The 21,034-nt window shown below is 41.1% G+C and overlaps 1 protein-coding gene across 3 annotated transcripts in view; it reads right to left on the bottom strand.

Moving 5' to 3' along the window:
* Positions 1-20,923, bottom strand: part of lin28b (lin-28 homolog B (C. elegans)) — a 34,921-nt gene extending 13,998 nt beyond the window's left edge. The window contains exons 1-3 of one of the 3 annotated variants that reach the window (XM_048250907.1): positions 20,485-20,923; positions 17,770-17,820; positions 13,039-13,229 (exon numbers count right to left, since the gene is read on the bottom strand). In XM_048250907.1, coding sequence (XP_048106864.1) covers positions 13,039-13,229; positions 17,770-17,791 — 213 coding nt within the window. In that variant the 5' untranslated portion in view covers positions 17,792-17,820; positions 20,485-20,923. Of the gene's footprint in view, positions 1-13,038; positions 13,230-13,806; positions 14,001-17,769; positions 17,991-20,484 lie in introns of those variants that run through there. The other 2 variants (XM_048250909.1, XM_048250910.1) reach the window with 2 other exon arrangements.
* Between the last annotated feature and the right edge of the window lie 111 nt (positions 20,924-21,034).

The raw sequence follows: 21,034 nt of genomic DNA, 5'->3' as shown, positions 1-21,034 counted from the left end.
TTGTTAAAATAGATGAAATTGTATTCATATTTAGAATGCACAAAAAACATTACATTGTGCAACAAGTGATGTTTTAGTCTCTTGAGAGTTGCCCAACAACACACTCAGCTCATTTAAAAACACAGAAAGCTGCAGAGGCTAATCCACCAATTCACCACCAATTATCACTTTCACAAGCCATCATGTATTTCTATCGATTCTTTTTCTTATCAAAATTATAGCTAATTTCCAGACCTAAATAACTTAATATCATCAACACTGATACCTTCCATCTATAATTCCTTTTTCATCTCCAATTTAAATGAGCTAATTTCGTTTCTATGAAAACAATTTTTATATTTACTTTTCTTTGATTGTTTGTTTGTTTGTGGGGGAATCTGAGCTAATGATTGAAAAAAGAAAAGCATAACAAACTAACAAAGCTCTACAATCTGTTGAACAATTAATTTATATGTACAATATTTTCAAAACAAATTATTTCCTTTCAAAAACAATAATGTGTTGCTCAATTAAATAAATTAGGAGGTCTTTGAACTATACTCAGAAGTTCAAATCAAACATGTTGACACTCTTCTCAAGCTTTTTAAGTCACATGCTGCAAAACCTGAACTAAATCTACACAGGGCTAAAATTACACAAGCTACACTAAGAGTTACGCAACATAACTTCAAACAACCCGAGTGCATACCCTGCAGCATAAGCCTTTTCAGCTTTCTGTCCAAACAAACTTGTGACACATCTTTTGAAATAATTCCAGTTTGGGGTGAAATTTAAAAACTAAACACCAAAACCCTTAACATCTCCCTCGTGTTTACACTGAGTAACTTGTGGAGATGTTGCCCATTCACTTCCCTGCCCACTGTGACTGGGGGCTTGGCAACAGCCATGTTGGATGTTTTGGTTTGGGATGGGCAGGGGGTGGGGAAGGACAGAACCTTTCCTCTCTGCCAATCACAGGGCAGCACAGTGACTGAGGAAGTGAACCATGAAAGTAAACCACAGGAGGACTCGACAAGAGCTCTGTTCACAAAATCTGCATAATGCTTCAATGCTTTAAAATGTATTTTCTTTCATTCAATCGAAATTCAACCTAATGTGGTTCATAAGAGGTGATTTTGACAAAGTTTAAAGACAAAGTTATGGCTGTTACATCAACCTATCGACAGACCATTTTAGACATACCTGTGATGATGACGATCATCACCAACTACACGAGATCTCTTATTGTCTTCTCACCAGAGAGGCAAATGTTGCGAATGTCTCAGAATTTTTTTCATTTTTCATTTCAGAAACTTTTCTTTAATTTAACTCACACTTTCTACTTCTATATAAAATATAAAACACAAATTGTGAGCAATATAATACCTTAACATATACCTTCAATGTTGATTACAATATAATTATAACACTATTTTATTCAAATATATTTTGTACCAAACCATATAGCACATTTTGTACAGCACATATATCTTAACAGATATCCATTACAGTGATAATGACATTTTAAGATTTAATACAACAGTAAATTCATACTGCAGTGTTTCCCATACATTGACTTATTTGTGGCAGCCCACCACAATATCAACACTGACCACCACACAATGATTTTCCATGTTGTACTATTTAAATTGGATGGAATTCATTAATTGTAGAGCTATGTGCACCTTTGCACAGCCTCTCCTTCTCTCTTGTCTCTCAACAAACCTACATGTATGTTTCAAGAAAACATTAACAATCCTGCAATTGTTCGCATAAAAGTCGACTGGATAAATTGTGCTTAAATCTGCATCATAACCACACTGCGCTAATTTGTTAAAAACTGTTGCATTTAAGTTAACTCTGCAAACCTACCACCACAAATAGAATTTTGTGGGAAACACTGCACTGGCTGAGCAAAGTTCCCAATAGACACTTCCACACAATCACACATGTCCTAGAACTCTTTCTCTCATATAGAGCTGGTGGATACAAAAGGGGAAAGGGTTACACAGCAGCACAAAACAAAACGTTTTCTGTTTCTAGAACCTTCTAACTTTCCAGACATTTGGGACCAATTAGATGACTATGGAACAATTGAGCCATAATTGGATACACAGTACACACACGTTTCAGAGTATTATAAAGCTCGTAGGAACACATATAGTGATTAATAGATTTTGCAGTATGATTATGAATCCAGTGATCCAAACCAAATGAAACCAATGCTGGCTGATCCGGTTTGTCTCTGCTGAGAGTTGCTTCAGTAAAAGGTACAATTCTCAGCAGTCAGACTGAGAATATGTTTCAGGAGGGATCTGAAAGTTCCCATGGATCTGAATAGATCTGAATGTTTCCCATGGATCTGAATAGATCTGAACATTTCCATGGATCTGAATAGATCTGAACATTTCCATGGATCTGAATGGATCTTGGGTTCCTGCTCCTAATCACTGATCTAGGAGCAGGCTTAAGAGGGCCTCTTACTAGTCCACAGGAAGTTCCTGAGCAGACGCGTCATCGCTCCGTGACAGCAGCCGCTTGCCTTTACCAGGTCAAAGGTCAGAGGGGCTCGTCTCCCTGGCCCCTCCTCCAGGCCCCTCCCCTTTCTTTCTCTCTCTCTCGCTCTCCTCGTGCGGTTGTACTGTGTGCGCGGAGCTGAAACTCCTTTGCCACGCTGCAGCCGAGAGACAGATTGAGAGAGAGAGCGGAGAGAGAGAGAGCAGAGAGAGAGAGAGAGAGAGTGGAGAGAGAGAGGAGAGAGGGAGAGAGAGAGCAGAGAGAGAGAGAGAGTGCGGAGAGAGAGAGAGCAGAAAGAGAGAGAAAGAGAGAGAGAGCAGAGAGAAAGAGAGAGAGAGTGGAGAGAGAGGGAGAGAGATTCCCCCCACTCGCTTCAAATTAAAACCAGCACTCCAGGTCTCCATGATGGAACGAACAAGAAGAAAGAGAACAACCCATCACAGCGCCCATCAAAAGAATGAGGGCTTCTTAAGAAGGCAAAGGGATACAGGTTTAAGGAGTAATATGGGCTGGCTGCTTGTGAAAATATGTGTGAGCGAGGCCATCCTTAAAAATATTTTCGTTTGCCGTAACCCGACCGACCCTGTCAATTTAGAACCGACCCAAATATTTATTTTTTTCCCCTTTTAGTCCGACCGACTTGCCGGTTGTAAAACTTGCGTTAATACCGACCGATTGTTTTTTTTTTTTTTTACTCTAAACAACCAATACAAATGCAATAAAATAATATTTATTTTAGTAGGCCCAAGTATTGTGAATATAAATTGCCTACATGCAAACGTGGCTCACTTAAAAAAAAACCTGTGGCGTCATCTCTACACCATTGGTTTTACGCATGTCACACTATGGCCTACGCTTCGTTTCATTCACACAAACTGATAACGCTTTTACTTGGCACGAAGTTCTGGAAGAACTGTGGCCAGATCTTTTTCTCATCCCTCCTCCCCTAGACTAACGGTGACCGTGTCGGAGTATTGAAATAGGTTGTGGTCTATTCAGCATTCTCTCAAAATATGGTTCCGCAACATGGAGACTGCTGGTCCGCGGAGTCGTGGAGTGAAATTAGCCCCGGTGCTTCATCTGATAATTTGCTGCGTAGTTGATCAAGAAACCGCGGATCGACGAAAAAAGAAAAACAAACGTTTCTGCTATCGATGTCATTAAACATGGAGCCCTACAATTAAGTGGTGGTATGAGCATTCATTCAATGCGCGTCTGCGCGAGAGAAACTGAAACTAATCGATAACGTTGGTATCAAAGCTCCGCTTCAACCTGTTGGAAGGCTATTTATTTATTTAACGAAACTTAATAGAACGACGTTGTTTTTTTGGAACTTCCTTAGAAACAGAGCAGAGACTGTATAATACACTGTATAGCATTGAGTATTGCATAGTCAAATTTCAATATAACGTGGCCAAGAGCTATTGTAGCCTTCTTTCTGGGGATATGTAGATGAGCCCTATGACCCAAAAGTCTGCCATGACCGGGCCTCAGGTCAAAGAAGTTTGAGAAAGGCTGGTCTATATAACCTGCATCAGAATGAGGTTTGCAATGGTGCGCCTGAAGGCACAGGTTGAAGACCCAGTCAGTTACGTCAATGATATGCACATTTGTGTAAATTCATTCCCACGTAATCACCATGACCAAAATTTTACTTTTTTTTTACTTTGAATCTTGAAAAAAAAAAAATATTGACCTACCTACCCCATTTTTAATTTTTTTTTGGCTGTTACTGCAAACAAAAATATTTTTAAGGATGGCCTGAGAGAGAGATAGAAAGAGAGAAAGACAGAGCGAGAGAGAGCATGTGCATGTGTGTGGCATTGAGAGAGAGATTGAGAGAGAGAGAGAGAGAGAGAGGAGTGAGAGAGAGAGAAAGCGTATGCTTTTGCTTTTGTGTGTGTGTGTGTGTGCATGTGTGTGAATCAGAAGCTGGAGTGGCAGGCGCATGTTGTCCCTGTGACCCAACGGATGTCCTGCCTGAGGTTACGGCAGGTCAGAGAGACGGAGAGATACAGAGAGTAAATAACACGGACACACACACACACACACACACACACACACACATACACACACCTCACCCTGCCTGCTTGCCAGGGGGGGAGGGAGTCTACATGGAGGGGCTATCAGGACATCGGAATAACTAGAATAATGCAGGTATCAGAGATGGAGGACAGAAAGAAAGAAGGATAAGAAAGAAAGAAAGAAAGAAAGAAAGAAAGAAAAAAGAAAGAAAGAAAGGAGTAAGGATGGAGGGAAAGAAACAAAAAGATGAAGAGTGACACAAATATCCAAATAAATGGCATGAAGTGGGAGGGAACCACAGAAGATGAAGTGAATGGTGAGGAGCAGACAAAGATGGAGGAAAAGAACAAGGGAGAGAATGTAATAGAGGAGGAGAGAAGGAGGGAATGGAGGGAGAGAGAAAAAGGAGGAAGAGAGGAAAGGGAGGGAGAGAGAGAGACATAGAGGGAATGACAAAGCCAGCAGGGGGAAGGAGAATTTGAGACAGAGAGAGAGAGAGAGAGAGAGACAGAGCATTCTCTACTGATCAACACTGAGGAACAAAACCTTCATTTGATGTGAGGTCTTGCCAGGTCAACCACACAACCCTGGGGTCAGAAGTGGAATACCCACACACACACACATAAACTTCCCTCTCATACATATTAGGCTTGTCTCCATGTAGACTAAAAAATGTAACAACTGGATCTGTGTGTGTGTGTGTGCGTGCATGTCCATGTCTATGAATATGTGAATGAGTATGTGTGTGTGAGTCACTGGTGCATGAGGCTTGACTCATTCGAAGAGTGGCAACCTCCCATTCTCAAACTCTTCACTGGCCATGGCTGGTAACAGGGAACCGCAATTCACTAGACGAGAGGACATAGACCCTACATCACCCACCCACACACACACTCATGCTCTATCTCTTTACTAGCTTCAGGGATACATGTGTCTGCCAAAGCTTTTAAGCTTAAAGATAAAAGAGGATGAGCATGTGAGAAAGAATTGAAATTGGACAGCAAATGAGAGAGAGAGAGATGGTAGTAACGAGAAAGACAAAAAGAAAGAAGAGAGAGAGGGAAAGAAAGAGGAGAGAGAGGGAGGAAAAAAGGATCCACCAGCAGTAGTGGCGTCGCGTGACACCCAAGCCCCCCTCCACAACACATTTTCATTATGCAAAGTGACCTCTCACCTCGCTGCCCCCATCAAACGCTTAAAGGATAATTCCGGTGTGATTTTGACCTAAAGTGTGTTGAAACATGAAAACGAGTGTGAATGTATGTCTCATAGCTCACCTCGGCTTGTCCCCTGCACTCAGAAATCTGGTGCTAGTTAGCCAATGCTACCAACACAGTGTTTCGTTGTGGTGCCTCGGGCATCGGCCTAGCCATGCAAATAAATCACTGTTTTACACCATTTACGAGGGCTCAAAGTAGCTCCATACTTCATTGGTAGACTTCGAGGGCCTTGCCATTTAAAAAAAGACATAGACAACTTTTGAAAAAAGCACTGGTAGTTTATTTACAAGACGATTTATACAGACAGTACCTTAAGGCCGTTACCGTTAGACGCCATCTTGAATTTAGTCACGATAAGTCGAGCGATGAGTACGAACGAACAGGTATGATAAGGGATCAGATTCCAAAAATAATTCCGTGAAAATGCATGGATTCCAGTTGCTGCTACGGCTAGGCCGATGCCCGAGGCACCACAACGAAACACTGTGTTGGTAGCATTGGCTAACTAGCGCCAGATTTCTGAGTGCAGGGGACAAGCCGAGGTGAGCTATGAGACATACGTTCACACTCGGTATCATGTTTCAACACACTTTAGGTCAATATCACACCGGAATTCTCCTTTAAGAAGCTTCACACTTCCTCCAACACACACACACACACACACACACACACAACGTTCTCCTATTAGTTCTCAAATCAATAACACATTTTCTGTTCTTTAATGTCTGCATGAGAACAAATCAGTGCCAAACGCCATGCTGTAGTACCGTCTCAGGCTCAGCTGCCCTTCTGAGCCGCTCCATCACGCCACCCCCTCCTCACACGCTTCCTGGCTTCCAGGACAACTTCCTGTCCCCGTGCCTCCAAATCAACAGCACACACACACGGCCTGTCATTACCTGACAGCCACTGCATTTGATCTGCCAGGACATACTACATCATGCTAAACCTCTACAATTACAAGCCACACACTCACACTCACACTCACACTCTCACACACACACACACGCCTGCTGTAAAATAAAAACAAAAAAATAATTTAAGAATAGAAAAATAAGATGGATTCATATTTGGATTTAAAAATGTGTTAATTTATTATAATGCATTAAATAAGCCTTTTATGGAGTATTACTAGTGGATTTTAACAAGTGGATTTACCTCACATTTTTAATGGATTATTTTAACGGGGAATGGTCCTTTTTAATATTCATATGAATCATTCATCTTTAACTACTAAGACAAAACCCTACATACTTAATTTGTATAAATTCTTCACTAAACAAATTGAAAATAATTGTTTACTAGACAGTCCACAATAAAATGCAAAATATAAATGCTGTATAAAATATATGAAAATATAAACTAATGAGTAAATAAGTACCACAGTACCACAGATTATAGATACTTCTATATGCTTGCATTATTTAACGATTTAAACTTTACCTGTTTTCTAAATGTTTCTTAAAAATATGTGTTAAAAAACAGTTAACTACACAAACCACAGTAATATGTTTTGATCATGGAAAGAGTAAATTATGTAAATGCTTATGTCAGACAGAAACCAAAAGGTGTATTTAAATCAAAACAAATTGATTAGAGAAACAGGAACAGCATAGTTTTACTCTTAAATAAAATATAAAAAACAAACATTAAGTTTAAGCTCATTTATGCGCATAACGCAGAGGGATTGTTTAACTAATGCACAGCTCTTTCTAATGTTTACGAGTAGTGATTATTTTAAACCACTTTCTCACAACCACACACACTTATGCCATTCTGAGTGAGGCCATCAAATCTTACAGCCTTCTCAGAACAGAAATAAAAAAACACAGACCCTTCCCAAGTCTAATGACAAACACACACACACACACACACACACACACACACTCACCTCTGTGAGAACCTGCCTCCAACCAATGAGACGCTGTGAAAGACGAGGTCCCTCCCCCTCCACGCAGTAAAGTCATCCAATGCCTCCAGCTCATTTTCAGGCACCTTCACAAATAGCTCCTTCACCTCCCAATTACACACTATCTTTTTCCTTATATGGGCTTCTCTTTTTTTGATTGATAATGACTGACTGACTATTATTGTGAAGTCACATGGCTGACCATGGACTTTCTTGTTTTGCTCTCTCTCTCTCTCTCTCTTTCCCTCTCTCACACACATACTATGGGTATGCAATATATATCTTCTATGATAAAGTTACGATAATGCTAACATTGCCAACATGAGCCCGTAGTGACATTCACTTTCTAGAGTCTGCTTGGAGTCTGCATTCATAATGTGAAAGATTCATAATACTTATATTGTGTATACTTATACTTATACTTAATGTTTTAAAATAGCGATCAATAATGACCAAATGTATCACTTACTAATTAGAAAATAAAAACCTCATAAGCATGAATGTTATCTTAAATATTGTTCTCTCATCCATTATAAGGCTTTGTTGTTAACGTTGTTTATTCTTAGCATTCATGGTCACCAATCTCATAGGCCATATCTCATATGTCATAAGCACCATCTCCCATAAAAAAAAAATATAGTAAATAATAAATAATAAAGAAATACAAAGAATACGAATAGGGGAAAAAGGCCATGTTACATTAACTTTTCTAGGTGCGCTCATAACTTTTGGTCACATGTATGCACATACAATTCAGAAGGCAGGTGTTAACCCTTGGTAAATACTTGCACTGGTTTTAAAGTGTTTTTAATTTTACTTGAGTAAAAGCCTTTTTATTTTACTTGAGTGCTTCAGTTTGAAAAAAAAAATTGAGACCTCTGGTTGTGTTCCTAAATATGCTGTTTCTACTAATATCATTGATTAAAACTGATTAATATGATACTTTATTTGTTAAGGATTCAATTCCACCTAATAATCAACAAAATCCCTGAAAATATTATCTTGTTTTTGTCTATATCACACACCCCTCTCACACACTCACACACTCTCTTTCACACACACACACACATACACTCACACTCACTCTCTCTCTCTCTCTCACACACTCACACTCACACACACACACACACACACACACACACACACCCAGACTCACACACACTCACACTTACCTATACTTACATGCACTCACACACACACACACACTTACCCACACCCCTCTCACACACTCACACACACTCTCTTTCACACACACACACATACAATCACACTCACACACACTCTCTCTCACACACACTCACACATACACACACCCAGACTCACACACACTCTCTCTCACACACACTCACACATACACACACCCAGACTCACACACACTCACCTATATTTACCTATATTTACCTGCACTCACACACACACACACACACACACACACAAACTTACCCACACTCTGGTGAGGCAGGCAGGGAGAGGCGAGAGAGGAGGAGTCCTGATGTGGCTGAGACAAAGCCAGATACTGGGCTATCTGTAGGCAGCGAGGGGAGGAGCCCACATGCCAAACGGTGAAACAGCCCAGAGGTTAATCTCACTAGGGGCCCACTTTAACCTCACAACACACAGTGACGTGTGTGCGCACACACACACACACACACACACACACACACACACACACACACACACACACACACACACACACACACACACACACACTCTCTCTCTCTCTCTCTCTCAAGTACGCACACAGACACACACACACACACTCTCTCTCTCTCTCACACACACATGTATACACACACACACACACACAAGCTCAAAACAAGTTACACTTGTAAAACACACACTCGCTTACACATAAAAGGCACACACCTTAGCCTCACACAAAACACACTCATTTGAACCTTTCACACACATCCACATACACTGAGAGACACAGATGACATGTTGCAACAGAAACACATTCAAGCAAAGTGTGTGTGTGTGTGTGTGTGTGTACACATCATGTAACAAAAAAAATGAACAGAAATAGACACACAAACAGAAGACACTGCCCAACAGAAGATTACAACTAGAACCAATACAGAAAACACAAACAACCATCATAAAGAATTAGTGGCCAACTGTCACTCTCCTTCTTCTCTCACTCTGCCTCCCTCAGTCTCTCCATCTCCATCATATTCACACACACACACACACACACACACACACACACCTCTTACCTTTATCACTCAACAAGGGAAACAAACAAACAGACACAGACACACACACACACACACACAGACACACACACACACAAGCACTCTTTGTTTGTTTGTGTGTATATTTTATGTGGTATGTTGCAAGTTTGTGATGCAGTGACTGTAGCCCAAGATGACCCCAACCCAGGGGAACAATAAAGTATACTTTATCTTTATCTTACAGGAAGGTTGACCCAAACATGCACAAACAAAGTCTCTCTGTCACTCCACATATACATTCTACACACACACACACACACCAAAGAGTAGTGGGGAAGGATGAGCTCCAGGAACCTGGGGCAGCTGGGGGGTTCCATGTCTCCCTTTGCTTGCCTGACAAACACTACATACACATAGCCGTTAGCCTGCCTAGCCTCAGCCACTGGCTCCACACAATGCATCTCCATATTCATAGAGTCACATGTTCTCCTTGTCATCTGTCACTGCTTTCTCAGTCAGGGCACAAGCTGCTCAACCAACCAACCAACCACCACGTGCCGTATGCGGCCTGCTCAGAATGTGCCAATCCATGCCTCAAACATGGAAGGTCTGGACAAGGAAGAGAATGCACAAACAAGGCTGGCAGAAGCTTTGGAACCAGGGAGGCTTGGTTTGGTCTTGGATTGTTTCAGACTTCATGTAATGGATAGGATGTTGGTATTTCTTGTTACTGTGAAGAAGATGGTGAAAAATTCATGCACATAGGCTAGGTTCCGCATGTGAAAACACACACACACACAGTTTTTTCTCTCTCATGCCTTTGTTACTTTTCTTTTTCCTCATTGCTCTCTCTCTCTCTCTCTCATTCTCTCTCCCTCACCTTTATTATGTCTACTTCTGACATCTTTTAACTTATACTATCGCTATTGTTAACCCATCATCCCTCTGTTTCTGCTCCTGTTTCTTCACCTCTATTTTCCTACTCTTCCCTCATTCCACTGGGGATGTATTCCTGCCATATATCATCCTCATGTTGGTGGTGGAGCAAACGGCACAGAAAACTGTACACAGCCAAGCTTAAGCTCTCGCCCTCGTCAACTCATTCTCTCCATCACTCCATCTTAGTCTCTCTCCATATATCTTTTTGTTCATTGCTTTTTCACCCTGTGTCTCTATCCCTCTCTTTCTCTCACACACTCTTTATCTCACTCACTCTTTCTCTCTCTCTCTCTCTTGCTCAGCAACATTCCGGTTTACTGAGCTGGGGATCACACCCAATCAGTCTCTCACACACAAATGCTAACTCACTCAGCAGTGCACTGCTTTATCTGCAGGCCAACTGCCACCGCACAGGGTCGCACAATCTCCCCCAGCCAGCCAAGACGGCCCACAACGCCTCCACGTGTGGCTCTGTGCCTACATGTGTGTGAGTGACCCTTTGACTGTTCCTTGGAAGGTGTATCTGTGTGTGTGTGTGTGTGTGTGTGTTGCTATGAAGACCCACAGTGGGACAACCCAGCTGCTGTGTTGAAGCTGGCAGGAAATGCTTTTTTGTCAAAGGTTCTAAATGAAATTGTAGCCTACAGAAGATTATGAGATTACTCGTGTAATGAACTCTTCTGGATAAAAGCACCTACAGTACAAAAACACATAAAAAATCCATTAGAGTGGCCTAATGTGAAACTCATTAACAACAATATGTGTTTTTACAAAAGCATGCGCATCAACTGCACTTCTGCTCTGAAGTTCTTCACTGGTAGGCTACTGTGCTTATCCAAAGCCACAGTTACATTTTTAGGTTAAATATTTAGGCCTACATCTGTTACTTAAATGTTACTGCCAAATAGCCAACCTACTTTGAAATACTACTTCAGAACCACACAGAAAACGTATAAAATCGTGAAAATAAAGGTTGTAGATTATTCTTGTGAAACGTTAGTTGTACTTTTACCAACTTCTGTCCTTAAGCCATGGGGCCTACTATGTCGTTTCTGACCACCCAGTAGCCTACGCGTAATTTTCCATTTTTCCACATTTTTGGTTTATGACGAATCAGACAGTCGCCCTGTCAGATCTCTTGTTCTCTACCTCACGGAATCTTCTCCTTTACGTCTAGAAACACAGGAACGGATGCGTAATACTGGAACCCCGTACCGAAGGCAGCTTGTTTGTTAAAATGTCCATGATTTTATAGCACATATGCTGTTGAAACAAAACAGGCAAAGTGAAAATTGGGCCAGCCTTCAAGTAGGCCTACTCTCCTCTCAGTCTCCTTCCATGAGTCTTAAAAGGCTGCTTTATGAGACCGTAAAAATGGCGATTTAGAGACATGCAGTGAGAGGTTGGACGGACAAGTAGTCCTCTTTGTTTTCTTCTTAGAAAATGCGAATTCGGAACATCTCGTGGGGATAGCGTAGGCCTACTCCAGGCCTACGAGTAGACGAAGATGTTAGTCCCAGCCATACTCGATGACTAGCATTCGGCCTGCTTAAAAATAATCAAAAACTTAACTCTGGCTTGTCGTGGACACTAGTGTATGCACATGAGGGTGTCTGTCATCGCTCAGCTAACAGCAAACGATATAGCCTACTCTATAGCGGCTGCATGACTACGGTGCTGAGAAGTGAATTCACTCACAACCATCTCAACTGAACATAACTACGACGTGTGTAGCGTAGGCCTATGTGTGTGTGTGTGCGCGCGAGAGAGAGAGGGGAGGGGGGAGAGAGAGAGAGAGGTTGCCAACATCAGCCATCAGCCATCTTCCCCTGTACGTGAGGGCACAGAAAAGTACTCAACGAACACTGTCATACTTCAGTTGTAGGCTAGGAATAAGACAAGGCGCTGGAACTTGTAAGAGTGTTCGTGCCGCTTCGAGGGTACTCGACATATTCAAGCTGCCAGTCGAAGAGATGTTTGGGTTTTCTTTAATTTGTGCAAGATAATGTCGTGAAATACTGAAACACCAACTTCTGCATGGGGATAGGCCTAATACATGTTACAAATTAACACATGATTGACCTCGTCATTGGCTCCACTAGTAAAGATGTAGCCTAACCTAAGTCTTAAAATAGCAACAAATGGAGGCTCACATTTACCATCTCAAAGGCTTGGCGCGTTACAATGAAACGTAACCACGACCACACCAACAAATGGTAGAGCTCGCGGGATAGTAAGCTACATACTTTTTGAAGTTGCTCCAAACATCACTTACTTGGTGAACGAACACATCCATCGGAGGGTCAACGGGACCTTCTTCGCTGCTGGTCATAGATATAAATCCAAAGCCCATCCGAACGTTGAACCATTTGCAATGACCCGATCCTGTCAGGACCGGAGCCGGGCTCCGGTCTTCCTGCTCGGGCGACGTAGCAGGGACTTCTCCGCCACCTCTACTCGCCCCTCCTGCACACCATAGAACGGATTACGGTTAGTTTGGGACTGTTTTTTTTACTGCAAGGTGTTTTCCTAACGGTTATGTTAAAAAGTAGGCTAACTAACTCTGGTATCTTATTACTGGTTGATCGGACCACCTTGTGCATCTGTCTAACACAGATGTTCATTTGAGACTGAATGATCGGATGGATATGCTTTGAAGAAGCGAGTTGAAGAACTGAATGAAATATCAATGAAGCGGATAAAGTTCCTCAGACTAAGTCATTGGTCTTGTTCGCCTATTCTGATCGCTCTACTCATGCAAGCAAAGACATCCCATGGTGTAACTTCTAGAATGGCCTTGCATAGTTAGCCCGCTTTCTATGGAGCCAAAGGGCAGGTGTATGCAGCGTTCCCCAGCTCACGTTTAACTCATCTACACCACGAATCAGCATCGTGAACAACAGCCTGTCACATCCCCTCACGGAGTCATCACCAAGGATTGTAAACAACAATGAATGCATTACACAATAACGGTCATAAACCCCTCCCGTGCCAACTGATTTGAACAGTGAACCCTCAAAAATACAAATAAAAGCAAAATAACCTTCGGCCATGTTTCCCCGCCGACCCTCTCTTGCAAAGTTCCAGTAGAATCGCTTCCTATGCGAAAAGAGCTTCTGCTGTTCACCATAAATCCGACATCAGGATTTCCAGCGGGCACAAATTTAGCTCGCATGGTACTGCGTGCTTTCTCTCCTTTGATATTTTGTCATCTCTCTCCTTCTCCCTCACTCATTCCCTCCCTCCCTCACTCGCAATAGGCACACTCTCTCACTCTCCCCTTTCCCCCTTGTGCGCTCTCTTTCTTTCTCTCTCTTTCTTTCTCTCCCTCCCTCTCTCTCGCTCTCCTTCCCTCTCATTCGTTCACAGAATAGCACACGTGACTCTGTCAAAGACATGCTCTCTTTCTGCTGGTCTACTGGGCTTACTTCAACAGAGTACCGGAGCGACGGAACCAAGTCCAACCACCTTGAGATGGCACTACTCCACACATCATAACATAATCACCTTTGCATTTTAATTACCCTCCATATATAATGTCTTGTAGAAGCTCTAGCTGAACTCCAAAGGTATCTTAAAAAACAAACAATCACAGATTTTTCCATTCTCCATTACAAAACTGAACAGTGGAACAAAGTGCAAGTTCATTTGGACAATCAATTCTTTATAATTAAATAGTTCACGATACAACTCAGCATAAACCTAATTTTCCGGAGAAAATCACTGCATAAGTGTCTCAATTAACATGTAATGGAGATACAAACATCCTCATAAAACATTGATGCTGAAAAGTCAACATTGTGTTTCTTTTCCAGTGAAACCCTTTCTAAATGATACAAATCACCCTTGAAACAATCAGTTAGAATTATTATGTTGCATGTTGATGTAAAATATAACTGTGTGTTTGCAAAAGGCTTGCGTAAAGAAAACCTCTCAAAATTAATCCACTTCACTTGTTCAACTATGGTAAGCAAAATGTGTAATATGAGATAAAACTCATCAAATGTATACTGAAAACTATAGAGATGGCTGGCCCATGTGAGAGTTGGAAAAACGGTGAATCAGGAGAGATATGACAAATAGTTCACAAAGTGGGCAATTACATTATAATAGTTGGCCATTACACAAAGACGTTGCCTATTTTACATCTCCACACGCGTTCAAACACATGCCCTGAGTGGACCCTGCTGCATACACGCACGCACGTGCTTTAACGACAAAACCGTAGTCATGTAGGCAAATTTTCGTTGTAATGGTTTGGCTACTTTCTATCGGGGTTTAGCCTATTTGTGTATCTGCGGTGGGGGGAAAACTCGTTGGGGAGGAATCTACTAGCCCCCCGCCTCCACCTCCCACACTCCGGAATTCATGAGCACCCCATGCCCCCTCAGCAACCCTACCCACCCCCCGCGCTAGCCATCGGACTGTTTTTGAAGATGGAGCGCAAAAAGGGGTGGGGGATAGCCCCTACTCTATCCTAACGCAGAAGTGGAATCCGGGGCTCGGTTACCGGTCACTTATGTCAGATGTTATCTATTCATGCATTCCATGCGAAACTATAAACTGAAAATACACCTCAAAGCCACTACCAAGAAACCCCTGAAAAGCGCAATATGGAATTAAGCACGCGCTCACTCAAGTGTCCTTGTTTGATCCCTGCAGCAGCATGGACTCTGGGTACGCTGGTGCGGCCAATAGGCGACCCCTCAAATGTTTTCTTTATAATAATAAAAAATCTGAGGGAATGTGTTACTCACATATGATACACCAGTAAGACTTAAATAGACCTAAAAACACCGTGATGATACGCAAGACTGCTTTTCATTTAAAACGGTCTTAATTTGTGTGTTTGTGTATCAATTGATTGGTGGGAATTAACAGTCAATCACAACGAGTGGTCTGATTTTCAGTCCATTCCGCGGATTGAAAGATTGTCGCCTACATCCAATTCCCTTTGTTGCATTAGCCAACAGAGTTAGAATCCATCTGGGGTGCAAATTGTTACTGGTAGGCTAATCATTATGTGAGAGAATATATAGCCTCAATAGCAATGTTTTTCCCCTCTCTGCCCGTGTAACCGCAATCAAAAGCAACATTTACAGGCCACTCTACACATCCAAAGTGAAAGAAAGGAACCATGTTATTGAACCTTGGTGTGCACTCCCTTACCCCAGTTCACCTTCCCAACCCCCCATGCAACTTCCCTGGGTTCCCCGGGGGATATATGCATCCTGCACCCTGTTGCCTTCAGTGTTTCACTGAGAGTTCACTGACACTCTCTCTCTTTCTCTCTGTGAATGTGTGTGTCCTGAGGTGAGTAGGTTCGTTTGCTTTATAGTCATGCATTCCAGACATTAGTTGTATCCATTTTTAAATTGTAAACAAACTCATATATTTAATTTGTGGCAGGGGGTTAACTAGTTGTCTGGGAATGCTGATTGGTTATATTGTTATTGTTATTATGAGTAATGAGGCCTGATGAATTTTCTGTTCAGTTTTACTTCTGGCATTTTAGGTCGATTTGAAGGCTTTTTGTTTGAGGTGCTGTCAAGCCTTTGAATGAATTGTTATTAACCTTATTTTTTCATTCTCTCACACTGTTCTTAAAATGTCTATAGACAGTTATTAAGAAAGGTTTCATTATCTAACTTTTACTAACAAGAAAATGTATCAACATTACATTACAAATGTAATGTAAATGTAACAATATCCCTTTTGGAGATGCAGCCTCTATGTAGACACAACAGTTTGTTTTAGGTCTGGTTGAGGGGTTCTGTGTTATGTTCAGAATAACAATGAATTAAGATGATCAAAATGGTATTGCCAGGCTGTACAAATATTTTTTTTTCTATATCAATGTAGCCTATAACTTATTTGCATCTAGAATCACAAATGGTTATGGTTGAAAGGAGATTGCATGATATATGACTTGTAAAGATAAGGTATTTGAACGAATACATTCAATTAATAATGTTATTGAATCGTTTGATTACACGACTGAGACATGATTCCACATCTATAACTACTTTTAGAAGTGTAAATAACCAATGAATACGTCTACTTGAGAGAATATTAGTCTACATTCAGCTATGATGTGGGTGACAATAAAACATGGTTCTGATTAGAAATTTTAATTAGAAGAAATGAAAATCATGACATGGTGGTAGACACTGGAGTGAAAGTTGAAAAACGACACGACTATGCCGTTATCATGCGGCCTCTTGCAAACAAAGAGTGGTTTCCCGCGTTGCATATTCATTCACTCCTCTGTCTGTTTGATCTGCAAGCCTGCATTAACTCTTAAAACATAGCATACGGTTAATTATGCCTTAAATAAACCCCCAAGATGAAAAGAAAACGAAATGAACGCAACCAAGGAGTTTTGATCTTCTTATATTTAATTAAACACAAAATGACAGGGTATTTGAAATTGCAACATTATCAGTAAGCCTGTTCAATTCAGTGTCTTTATAATTGTTTCCGAACGCCGATTGACAAAAATAGTTCAGCAACGTTGCTATAAAGCCTCTATAAAATCGATTTCCATGTATTAGCTAAAGTAGCCTAATTTATTTAAATCCAACAGGTCAAACAGTAAATACTTGTATATTGTCTGACGTCAAGGAACGCTACACTTTTTTCGTGACGTCAGACGCAAGTGGTCAGTGAAACCACGCCGGCTAAATAATAACAAATCCGCCGCACAGGTTAGCCTACGTCAAATTATCTTTTAGGGTATACTTTAAATCTTCGATTCCGTCCCTTATAATATTCCCATTTCACTTTGCTGTTTAAGAAAAATATTTAAACTGGTTATTGTCTAAGTCTTAGACTTGGACACCTTGTACTTCATCTGTTGCTCTTCATCAGACCTGCAGTCAACAAGCACTTTTCTGTTAGCTGATCTTCATTTATTATGACCTGCTTTTATAGCCTACAGACAGAGGCATCAGTGCAACTTATCGCAAGTAGCTTATTGAAAAGTATGATTAGAGAATGCATTTACCTGCGTTTACGTGGACGGCCATCCTCAGGAATCCATCCGACAGACCACAGGCTATGATTGAAATGTAGAGAGCAAAGTCAACATCAGACACAGCACTCAAATTGCTAAAGCAAATAGCTTGACGTATTTGACAAACGCGTAGGCAGGACAAACCTGAAATGAGTCGCGCCAAAGCGCTTTAACGTCGCGCTCAAGACATTTTTCTGCTTTTGACGCCCAAAGGTCAGAATACAGGTCTTATTCAGTGTTGATTCAGGGAATTTTCCGAACATTAATATTTTATTAGGGTTTAGTAATCCAAGAGCGGTGAGTGTGGGAAATTGCAAGGTGATGGCACGCAACAGTTCATGTAAGGACCGTTAAGGAAGAAAAAAAAACATTGGCAAGTGGAAGCCAGGACCTACCAGGGTAGACCAACATAATTCAAGTATGATGATATATCATTTAAAAATGCAAACATATAGACCATGAAAGAGATTTGGTCAAATGGTATGATGAAGCAGTGATCTTATCCTAGGCTGTTAAGTGTAGCCTATAACAAATATGTAGACATAAACTTTGTCACGGCTGATATAAAATTGGCATAACATATCAACAGAACTTACTCAGAAGATATAGCATCTAGTTTCATAACATTTTTAATTGTGTGACCTATCAAGAAAAGATGGCTAATCATCACGAAAGGTTAATCAGAGGACTACTAAAGGGTTGAATGTCATCTATCCAGTGGACATAAAAGACAACAACATAGGCTATGTCCATTTGTTTGAAGTTTTTAAGTCTTTTGACACGTTCAGATGCCATGAATATTACTTGCCTGCGATTTTATATATTTTAATTTGTTTAACCAAAGGGTTTGTTCAGAATCCCATTCGATAAAAGTAGGGTAACATTCCTTAATTCATGGTTTTGAATGGATATTGAGTGATTAAAATGTGCTATTAGCATAGGGGAATATGTGTCTCAGTAATGCAATAAAAGAATAACATGACATTGGCATACATTGGGGCTAGTCTGTCAACAATTTAAATAGGCCTACATATCAATTTATATTAACCTTCTGGAACCATGAAAGCTTAGGAAATATGACACGCAATGATGGCGCAATGATGCCCTCGGACAACCTGACACTTAATCCCATGACAGCATGGGTTTCCTGGCGCTGAAAGAAAAGATCTGATACGAAGTAACAAATCAGCGTCCAAACTTCCAGAGGAGCAGCGCAGCGTCTCAAATGACAGACATGCAATGATGGGGCTGCATTTTGTTGCACTGGTCAGGCTTTTGCAAAACAGAGCCATCTGGTGGTGGACATCATGAGCTTGAATCAGAACGACAGTTTACATACTAGCACTAACTTTTGAATTGCAAAAGGTTTAGGCTATGGCAACAGCTGCTGATTCGCAGTCATTGCTTAACGGGAAGACGTAGCCCAAAGCTTAGGATTGACTGTTGTAGTATTATTGCTCCTCTGCATCGTAGCTTGAATTCAATTCCTCATTTTTGTAAGTCGCTTTGGATAAAAGTGTCAGCTAAATCTCTAGCCAAAGCTCTGCAGGGTCGCAGGCCCCCATTACACAAATCACACTTTTTGTTCTTGAATGCCTGCTGCATGCATGGAATGTGCAATACAATGTGCGCATGGAGTTCCCTTGCTTACTGCTCTGCCATACTGCTGCTGAAACTGAAGCAACTCCTGTCTTCTGCTATAGTATAAAGGATATATTCATCTGTATGACAACATGCATTTCAACAGACATTATTTTGCTCGACTTGTTTTAGGTACAAACGTCATATTCTGCAGGTAGGCAAACTACAAAACCCAACTGAAGTCAACTTCCAATAGCCTACACGAAGCCTGTCCAAATTCATATCCCAAATTAATCAGCAGTCAATCAGACTTATCATATGCAAGAGCTGCAAGCATATTAGTAAACTAATTTGTTTATCAACAATCAACATACCTCTGTCTCGTCCGTCCTCTGTCTCTACCTATGTGCAAAAAATCTTCTTATATCTATCTAGTGCTCAAAAATATTTTAAACAAATCGAAATCATAATAGGCACATATATCAACATGTATTTTATTAATTCCTACATTACCAAAGAGACTAGCCAACAATTTCGGTTAGATGGGGTGTCTTACTAAAGAACAGGAGAGATCGTGTAGCATGATCATCAGTCGACAGATGTTTAACGACAGAGGGAAGACTGGTAGATCTGGTATTACCATTTCTTAATCGTGCTGTCCGTGCGCGCACCGATTAGGCTCTGCACTGATTTTAGCGGATGCAGGGTGTACGGTTCAGTTTAGCCTATATTTGGGGTTAAACTGCGTTGCTATGACATAGTGGATCAGAAAAGCCATTCTCTATAAACCGTTATTATCAATATAAAACGAATTCACCCAAATACAGGAGCAGCCTAGAAGAAATTTCATTGGGGCTTGGGGAAGCCCATGATGAGATCTCCTGATTTCTGGAGAAGGTATCTGTCATCTAATAGGCGGTTTCCTTCTTCTTAAACAAGCAGCATAAATATAATAACCCGGTAAAGACCTGTTGCCCACTTTAATGTTTTATATTTTGAGGTTCTCCTCATCCTAGTGTTTCCTGAAACTCAGAGACTGACGTTTAAAATGTCTTCGCCTCGGTCTCTCGGCGATTGTTTTACGTGGTGTTGGCAATAGGCTACTGTAGGGTCCAGTGGTCCTACCTTCTGTTCGCCATCACTTGGAGATGGTTGTTAAGACGGTTTCAGACAGTTGGGTTTTCAGAAAGACGCCTTGTGGTTTCAGGCCTTTTTTCAGCAACATCCGCATGAACGCAATGCAGCCACATGTTGCCATGCGCAATGCTTTCACGCAGCAACTTAATGATACTACTACTATTATTATTAATACTAATTATAATAATAGTACCACTAATGATAATAATAATTTGTGTTGTTTTAGTAGGGCCTAATGTTGATGATATTTTTGCCGACGTCGTCCATATAATTTTCTTTACAAAAATCTGCGCTTAACATTAATGACATCAGATGAGATGAAAATACGCCCCCCATTACACACTCTCCTCCCCCATCCACTTCTTCAGCGCCATCCCCTGGCCATATCAGAGACGGCTCAGAGAGTGACAGTTTCGCAAGAGTGTTGTGAATCTTTTGTGGGTTTGGTATAACCTTGTTTAAAGAAAATCTGACGAAATAAATAGTAGGCCTAGCTCATAAAAGGCGAGGACGTGGATAACCAGTCCGTTTAAATTCA

Source organism: Alosa alosa, chromosome 8 (assembly GCF_017589495.1).
Source record: "Alosa alosa isolate M-15738 ecotype Scorff River chromosome 8, AALO_Geno_1.1, whole genome shotgun sequence".
Lineage (NCBI taxonomy): Eukaryota > Metazoa > Chordata > Actinopteri > Clupeiformes > Clupeidae > Alosa > Alosa alosa.
Note: the sequence above shows the minus strand (reverse complement) of the source record. Positions and strands in the feature narration are given on the sequence as shown.